Genomic DNA, 9,315 nt, shown 5'->3' with positions numbered 1-9,315 from the left:
ATTGGGATGAAGGAAGCGGTGATGAGTCTGAATCTCATAATGATTGGGATGAAAGCATAAAGAAGGTGAAAACTACCAAAAGGAAATCAACATCTGGTAAAAAATACGAAGACATGACAAAATGAGAGGTTGAAGAAGGTGATTTTGTAAAATGGAGTCAATGGAGAGACAAAGACCATATGTCAGTGAATGGAATGGGTGGGGGGATTTAATGAGGAATTGACAAAAAAGACCATATTTATTTGGCTTGTCTGACTAAACTAAATGAGGGTATAATAGTCATTCAATGAGATGGCAAACGGTTTTATGCCAAATAAGCACTCCGTTTAAATCAGGGTATATTTGCTGTTTTTTGAAAAATTTAAAGATAAATTTATGTGTTTATTTGATATAAGGGTATATCTGTTTAAACGTGAAAACACAAGGGTAAATATGTATATTAACCCATTTTTCTTATTTAGAGGGCGAGCCTTGGCGCAACGGTAAACGTTGTTGTCGTGTGACCAAGAGGTCACGGGTTCGAGTCTTAGAAGCGGCCTCTTGCCAAATAAATTGACAGGGGAAGGCTTGCCCCCAGTACACCTTTATGGTGGGACTGATGAATATTAAACTTAAAAAATATTATCGTTGAATTAATTTTTAATTTCTTGCATATGTAAATAATGGTCTCTTTGTTCCCATATAATGTTCTATATTTTAATTTTGAAAATAAAAATTATTTAAATGCTTATTTTATCATATTATTATTAGTGGGTCATATAAAGAAAATTAAAGAGAAATAAATAAATAAAAGGAATATATACGTAGAGAATGAGCCTGATTCAATAGGCAGCCCATTAACTGATCAAAGCCCATATCTAACCCTAAATACCGATGACTCCAGTGGTGCTTCCCGAGACGCAGCCTCGGGTAGATGAGGGGGTACGTCGTATATACAACCTTTTTAGCTCACAGCCTCCTCTCTTTTTTCTTCGTAGAACAGAAAACGCATATCCTCTCTCAACCGTAACCTTTTCTTCTTATTCTTCTTCCAGACGAAACGTCGGCATCAGTGTTTTCTAAGTTTTAGAATCGTCTCCACACAGCCATTTCCACATCGCCTCCACAAAGAGGAGAGATGGCTCCAACTGACCCTGCTCAGTATTTCGATGGGTTGCTGGTCCGCCTCCACACCGTTGTTTCCTCTCCGTCTCAAGTGGGTTCATCTAGAAACCCATGGCCTTGTGGAGTCGGTTTGTCCAACTAACCCTGCTCGGTATTTCAATGAGGTAATTCATAGTTCGTAGTTGCCAATTAGTCGTTGTTTTGCTATAATAATGTATAGTTACTAATTAATCGGTGGTGCTTAGCTTGGAGTAATATGACTATCTTATTATGCAGCTAGAATTTTAGATCCAGTTGTTGTGGAAAGAATCAGTTTGATTTTTTCGTCTAACTATCATATCACCGTTGAATGGTTACTTGTCAGATTATATCTGCTCATTCTAGGTTTGAATTTAGCGTGATTAAACTTATTGCTTGGTGTTGAAAATTTAGAAGAATTAGTTTATTTTTAACTAAGCAACGATTACTTTATTGTTAACCATCCTTGGATATTGGAAGTTAATTCTAGTTCACAAATCATTGTTTAAAATTGCTGCTGAAGTTAAGCATTTTCTGTATGATATTATTTATTTCATGAAATTTTCTACAGTGTCAATGTCTTGATTTTTAATTTTTCCTGGCAGAACGCCTTTAGTTAAACTGAAGGGAACAAAAATACAGAGGCCGTCAAAATGTTTTAACTCAACAGAAGAGACAAGAAATTAAGGAAGCGTTTGAACTATTAGATACAGATGGCTCCGGTACTCAAAATATTTGTTCCTTATTTGTTTTGATTATCCACTTGATTTTTTTTTCAGTTGTTGTGTTGTTGTTCAGGCACTATTGATGCCAATGAGCTGAATGTTGCCATGAGGTAGGAATATATCTTATCACATTTGCTTGAATTAACTTTCTTAGTGTTGAAAAACATTGTAACTAAATTTTCATCTATCAGGGCACTTGGATTCGAGATGACGGAGGAGGTACCTTCTAAGCCTTAGTATACTAGCTTGTTCATGTGTTCATTGAGCCTATGGATTCAAGATGAGGGAGGAGGTACTTCTATGCCTTATTATACTATCTTGTTCATGTGTTCATTGAGTCTATGTATTAGAATGTTCTTTTTCTAGATTCTCTCTCTATCTATGCCTGCTCTTTTGATCTATCAGAACAGATCAGCAAACTTCTAACAATCAATTTGAAAATAGTAACATTTGAACCGACTTGGAAATCCCTCCCCGACTACGCCTTTCGGCCTGATCTTAGGCCCTGACTCACCCTCCATGGACGAACCTTGAAGCAAAATCATTTTTGATGAAACAGGTCAACATTTGGAATTTGCTTCCCACATGTGAAGCGAATGGGCCCTGTGTTGTGTGTCAGTTTCGGGGCAGGGGGCGAAGAGGAGCATAACGAATTTTAGCATATTACCTTCCATTTTATGTTCAAGTTGGAACTAGTTTCTCCTAATCAAACATCATACTATAGCCTGTCTTGGATTGTATTGGCACAATATGCAATTTGGTTTGGGTTTTTCATGCATAAGTATTCTTTTTCTATTGTGTAGCATGCTTTTATCACTATTGGAGAACTTTCCTGTTAATGTTGTTCCACCTTTAGACATATCATATTATTTGATGAGGTGACAAACATAACTTGAAAGGTTTAGGAATTATAATAGAAATTCAGCCTTCTATTAGTTGTCTGATAATGATAACCAAGCTGGACTAATAGGATTGGAGTAGTGTTAGGAGGTTTGTTCGTACGTATTTAAGTTCTTTTCCAAATTATGTGTTCTATGCTTTTCCATTAATTAATAATTTATTTGTTTATCTTTCTTAACAGGTAGTTATTTACAGTTAAGGAGCATCATCAAATTATATCAACATATATTTTAGTAGTTGATGAATGGTGCATCTTTTGGACATTTTGTGTAGAATGTAGGACTTTTTAGGTTATTATAATCTAGTTAGTTTCATTATTTTTGTAATTGTACAACTATTTTTGGATTTATAATGATTTATATATTCTAATTTTAGTTTGTATTATGTTTGTGTACATTTAATTTTACGAATATTAATTATAATAAAATATTATTTATTAAAAAATCTCATTTAACATTTATTTATGGAATGTTGTTTGTATTATTAACGGATGGAAAACAGTTTGTTGATATTCAGAGTTATTGACGGTTTAAACGTCAGTAAAAGCGTCAACAAATTTTGACGGATATGATGGGTCAGGAAAAACGTTGAAATGTATTGACGGATAATTCCGTCAGGTGTTTGGTAAAATAATTTCCGTCAGCATTCCGTCAAAATTATTTACTGATGTGTGTTTACTTAACGTTTTCTATTCCGTCAGGATTCCGTCAAAATTTTGTTTTACTGGCGGAATTTTGATGTTTCTGACGGAATTTTCCGTCTGTAAACAAGTATTTTCTTGTAGTGAAAACAATAGTAAACAATTAACAGTAACAACTACTATCAACTAACAGGTCAACCAAACAAATAATTAGACTAAAATTTATATTTTATTTAGTTTTACTTATAAAATTATGATTTAAAATCTCTAAAATCATTAAAGAAGATCAAAGAAAAAAAAAAGATTGAAGGAGGAAGGAATACAAAACAAATAAGTTACTTCCTACTTTCCAAACATATCAAAGATATGGTTTTCTGGAAAATTAACCATTTCCATTCTTTTTAGTACTTAACATGCTTCAAACAGTTTCAATAAAGTCATTAAATTCAATCTTATTTCCTATCTAACTCGATAAACAAATCAAGAAATTTAAAATTATCATACGTACATACATTGTTTCCAACAGGCCTTATCCTATCACTAGCTCTTCCGGATAGTCATTGATTTTTCTCGGAGGCTCACAGCTCTCTATGGATAATTCAATCTCAGCTTTTGCTTTATTTGGTGTTAAAAAAGCTGCAATCCACAGCCAGAGACCTCTACACAACCACATTGTCTGGAAGAATGTGAATTTTTCCCAATGCGTTCGCAATTGGCGAATCACAGCAACGATCAATCCGACCACCGAAACACATCCTGAGATGATGAACAAGCCTGCAAAAGGAGCTATTCCTAAGCTTTGATCTTCAGTATTAGAAGCTGAAGTTAAGCATTTGGAGTATGAAAGCTTTTCTTCCTCTAATTGATGAAGTTCTCCACTTTGTTTTAAGTATATAATAGCCTCTGATATGTCCAAAGCCAATGCAGAATGTCTTGGAAAAACCTGATGAAAGTAAAAGGATATATATGAATCATATGATCACAAGTATAGCAGGTGAAACCGAACACATAGAAGAGTATTGATGACAGTAGTGCTCACCTGACCCTGAATGACCAAACTGTTAGATCCAAGCTTATTAAATTGTAAGCCTTAGGATGGTTTGAATCTCCACCACAGGATTTTAATAAGCTTGGATGTAACCGTAATTTGATCATTCAAGGTCCAGGTCAGCACTACTGGTATTGATGATATTACATAGCCAAAACCGCTGAGCTTAAATGTTGGTCCTGAAATGGTGAATCCTTGGCAATATTCTGACAGGAAAGCTCTAGCATGAGGAGATAACATAAAGGCTGCTCTGATATCTCCATTTGATAGAGATTTCGCGAGGTCTTCGGGTGAAGATATGATCTTGATGTTATTTTCCTTGAAATCCAGAACTTCTTTTAAGTACCATATAATGAAGGAATTTCCATCACAACCAACAGTAGCATTTGTTGCCTTGAGCGAACCTATGTCCGTTTCGGATGGTTCAAGTTTTGGATTTGTCAGGATTGAGGAAAGATTTGCTGTATAAGTAGAGGTGATAATTAAGATGAGGAATAACCATGGTGCAAGCACTAAACGGGTCCATTGACTCCTGATTGATTCTCCTGCAAAGCAAAAGATGATGTGATTAGATTAGATTAGATTAACAAATGTGAATTAAGTTGGAGGTGTCAAAATGGATCATAATACATTTAATGACCACTTAACCCATAGAAGAAATGGGTTACGTTGATCTATTTATAAGTTGGGTCATGAATGGGTCAACCCATCTAACCCATATAATAAATGGATTGGGTTGTGAATTAGTTGAGTTGATCTATTAACCCATTTAATAATTTGTAAGACATTAACAAAAAAAAACATAAAAATTGGAAAAGCGTGAAAAACATGAAAAATGGGAAACGTAAAAAGGTGAAAAATAGAAACGTGAATTTATCTAAAACTTTAAGCTGATAAAATCAATGGTTAAGTTAAAAAAAAATTCTATGGTTTTACGTTTTCACAGATTGTATCTGTGGTTTTTTCTAGTCCCAAAAATAGCGTTGTGGTTTTTTCTTGTCCCAAAAATAGCGTTGTGGTTTCTGTAGTTAGCAAATTCACGACAAATCTCTTAACACCGTTAAAATACAAGAGTATTTTCCTCCCACTCCGATTATTTTTTTGTTCCATAAACTGGAATTCCGAAATTATAAAATTCCAGTATTTCTAGAATTCATGAAAATACTAGAATTTCGGTATTTTCTGAAATTCTAGAATATACTAGAATTCTAGTATTTTCTGAAATTCCAGAATCCTGGAACGGCAAAATCTAAAATTCTAGAATTTTAGAGAAATCCAAAATTCTGGAATTCCAAAGTCTAGAATTCTAGAATTCTAGAATTGCAGAACCTAGAACCTCAGTATTTTTTGAAATTTTAGAATTCTAAAATTTCAGAATTCCAGTATTTTCTGAACTTTTTGAATTTTCGAATTCTGGAATTCCAGAATTTCCTAGAATTCCAGAAATACTAAAATGAATTTCAATATTTTTTGAAATTCCAGATTCTAGAATTTCAGAATTCTGGAATTTCAGAATTCTGAAATTCCAAAATCTGGTCTTCCAGTATTTTCTTAAATTTTAGAATTCTGGAATTCCAAAATCTAGAATTCTAGATTTGTAGAATTCCGATATTTTATGGAATTCCAATATTTTTTGGAATTCTAGTATTTTCTAGAATTTTAGAATCTAGAACTATAGATTTCTAGAATTCCAAACTTTTAAAATTCCATTCTAATTATAAAGTTTTTTCCGTTTTTATACTTTTATGTATTTTTTTTTTTTTTTCTAATTTTTAATAAGATTTTGTTAATTGGGTTAAATATGTCAACCCATGTAACCCATTTAATAAATGGATTGAATCGTATTGATCTATATATAAATAGATTGTCTCAACTCATCTACTAAATGGGTTGAGTTGACCCATTTATTAAATGAGTTAGGTCAACCCATTTACCCGATTTCACACCACTAAATTAAGCTAATCAACATTAGACGGAGTAATTAGTTAACTTACTATGTGCAAACAAAACTGTTGAGAAAGCGAACCATAGGGATGTTCCGACCTGTCTATTTGGTGGACCGCGAAAATCAGCGTTCATTCTATGCTCAAGTGCCCAAACAACAAAACCTGTGGACACAGTCATAGCTGCCATTAAAAGCCACATTCCTTTGCTAAAGGGTTTCAAGAACATCCAAGACTGTTTCCATGTATCCGATTTCGTCTTCGTTACGATCATCACAAGGTTTGCTTCAATATAAGGCTGTGAGAACTCTACAGGCTGTTTCCTGTTTGCTGTTATCAGAATATCTCCAATAGCTGCATCGAAAATCTGCGAAGAAAAAAAGGCCTAATCATCAGTGGCAGAGCCAGAAATTTAGCTCATCTACCTTTAAATTTTAATTTTAGGGGCTACAGGGACAAATTTACCGGTACTCAAGGGCGGAGCCGGTGGCCGGGGGGCTCTGGCCCCCAGCCCTGTGCTGGCTCCGCCCCTGCTAATCATATAGATGTGCTAAAGACAGCATATGAGGGAGTATAAGAGAAGTGAATAGTATACTTACATTTAAAGAAACTTGCTTTATCATGTCATCATGAGATCCATAGAATGGAACCAAGTTGTAAATTAAAGGGTACTGCAGATATCTTACAGCAGCCTCGAAAACACGAACTGAAAATCCGCCAATGTATGTTACGTTTTGGTTAACATCGTGGATCACTTTCGTAAATTGTGTGAACATGGAGCTTGCTGGCACTGCAATCCTCACCTGTTTATTGGCTTCGGTTTCAGTTTCCACCAAGCCATTTGGTACAGAAGTTGTTCCACCTGGCCAATATACCGTGCCTAGCGCTTCTTCAACTGTCAAATTCTTGCGTTCTCCTTTACTATTCTCGACAGGTTTCGTTGTGAAACCATATTCCTGAGACCAGAATCCGAACTCTCTATAGCTATTACTAACTATATTGAAAATCCGAAAAGCAGGCACGTTTGCCAATTTGTTGTTCTTGAAGTGTATTCTGCCACTCAAACCCTCAAAGTCACTTGACAGGATATGTTGTAATAACGTTTCTGAGTTGTTCCTGCTTTGTAACATCTTAGCAATAGTCAAAATCGAATCATATGCTCGAATCGCGTATGAACTAGGATAAGGATTCATTTCTTTAGGATATTCAGCTTGGAATTTCCTCAGAAATTTGAGTTCAAATTCTTTGAATGAAGGAGAGGTGTCCGAGTAGTGAGTCTTACATCCGACTACTCCTTGCATCGATGCAAGCATCGACGAGCTAAATGAATCAATAAGAGGAGCAGTCCCATCTGCCATAATCCAAACATAACCTTTCTCCAACATTCCCATTTCCTTAGCCTGTTCAAACAATAGTGTAGTTAAAGTTAATGAAGATTGAACAAGTATAAACACCTTGCTTTGTTTACCCTTCAGCTTATCCAATTCTTTATGGATGAACATGTTCGGTTGCGAAAGCGAAGACACTGCTGGAAAGGCAGAGTAGTCTTCAAGCTCTATACCATGATCACGCAGCGAAGTAGATAGGAGAGTGATGATGCCTAAATTGCTCGTGTATGGATTCGTCTCTTCGTATAAAGCAATCACCTTTCGCCATTTGAAGGAAGCAACAACAGCAGATATCAGATGGATACGAACAGATAGATCGTCGAACATGTTGATCACAGGCAGTTCATTTTTCGGCATGATTAAAGACGGTGCTGGTGCTAAAGAAAGTATAGGTACTTTCTTTGTTTCAGCAACTAATACAGCTTCCTGCCATGTCAATGCTCCAACTATGGCTTGCAACTTTTGGTCCTGGATGAAATTACTTGCTGCATTTAACATCACAAAATTTCAGGAATCTATGATCATGAATTTATGATCTTGAATCAGTAGGAAAGAAACATTGTAAGAATTGAAGATTGAATGTATACCTGCAAAAGCAGGTGGAGCAGAGTTCATTGACAAGTCTAGAGTATGCAGAGACAGATTATTGCCTGTTGAGTTGTAAAAATCTTGAGCAGCAATATCCATGGCGATCTTCTCTTCTCTACCGACTCGGGAGCTCGAGTCAACGACTCCCCCAATATTGGTAATGGAATTGTTTCCTTCATGATTTTTCATATGAACGCCATCTGAGAATGTGAAGTTTGCAGAGAATACAAGTATGGAGATAAGGAATGCAACCAAACAAGCCATTATTTTGGCATATCAAACTGAATTTTCTTCTGATATACATATAAAATTTTCAATGGGGGTTCGTTGAAACTTGAGACAAGACAACTTCTTCCTACTTTCCTAGAAAACCTGTACCAAAAGTCAAACGAAGATGGTAAGGAAATGTTATTGCTTTATCAAGGTCATTTACAATGTCAACCAAATTGATATTTTTCTTTTAATGTGAACGGAATCATACAAGACTTTTTCTTCATCAGTATTGCAATGTTACACAATTAAGGAATCCTTGTTTCTTCTGTTGTCCTTTTTATCGGTCTATATTTGTCGGAGGTACCACGTGGATCAACCAATTTTAACCGTGTTGAAAATTGAAAAGAGTATTGACTTAAAAGACCTATGTGACATCTCCGGCAACTGAGTTAATTAATTTCCGATCAAAAACACAACAGAAGAAACAAAAATAAAACGGCAAGGAGTTTCTCGTTAAAAATTTAAGTGTTATGACAATGTTATTCTATTTCTGATCATTTCGAAGACCATGAATGTAATTAATCTCTTATTCTCCTTGTCTATTTAATTTAACTACTCCCAAAGCAAAAAGTTTGGAAAACCAGTAAAACCATCAAGGAAGAATTCAAAGTTTCACCTAGAACTTCTTGGTGAGCTACAAAATACTATAATATATTTCATATATTGATTATTTTATAATTTAAAATAT

At 34.9% G+C, this 9,315-nt stretch overlaps 1 protein-coding gene and 1 long non-coding RNA gene across 3 annotated transcripts; one reads left to right on the top strand and one right to left on the bottom strand.

The window, feature by feature from the left end:
- Nucleotides 1-903: 903 nt before the first annotated feature.
- On the top strand, nucleotides 904-3,128 carry LOC136228843 (uncharacterized). 2 transcript variants are annotated; one of them, XR_010688865.1, is made up of 4 exons: nucleotides 904-1,268; nucleotides 1,728-1,957; nucleotides 2,039-2,139; nucleotides 2,407-2,913. It is a non-coding gene; the product is annotated as an uncharacterized lncRNA (long non-coding RNA). The 2 variants fall into 2 exon arrangements; XR_010688864.1 differs by lacking the exon at nucleotides 2,407-2,913 and adding an exon at nucleotides 2,929-3,128 and having other exon boundaries at nucleotides 906-1,268.
- A 613-nt stretch (nucleotides 3,129-3,741) lies between these two features.
- LOC136230120 (glutamate receptor 2.8-like) lies at nucleotides 3,742-8,675 on the bottom strand. The gene is made up of 5 exons (XM_066019058.1): nucleotides 8,354-8,675; nucleotides 6,978-8,251; nucleotides 6,430-6,745; nucleotides 4,583-4,980; nucleotides 3,742-4,330 (listed from the first exon to the last, which is right to left on the bottom strand). Exons 1-5 carry the CDS (start codon nucleotides 8,616-8,618, stop codon nucleotides 3,917-3,919), a joined length of 2,667 nt encoding a protein of 888 aa, XP_065875130.1. The 5' UTR covers nucleotides 8,619-8,675; the 3' UTR covers nucleotides 3,742-3,916.
- Nucleotides 8,676-9,315: the final 640 nt, after the last annotated feature.

The sequence above is a fragment of the Euphorbia lathyris genome, chromosome 5, assembly GCF_963576675.1.
Source record: "Euphorbia lathyris chromosome 5, ddEupLath1.1, whole genome shotgun sequence".
Classification (NCBI taxonomy): Eukaryota; Viridiplantae; Streptophyta; class Magnoliopsida; order Malpighiales; family Euphorbiaceae; genus Euphorbia; species Euphorbia lathyris.
This window is presented reverse-complemented; position numbering and strand designations above follow the sequence as displayed.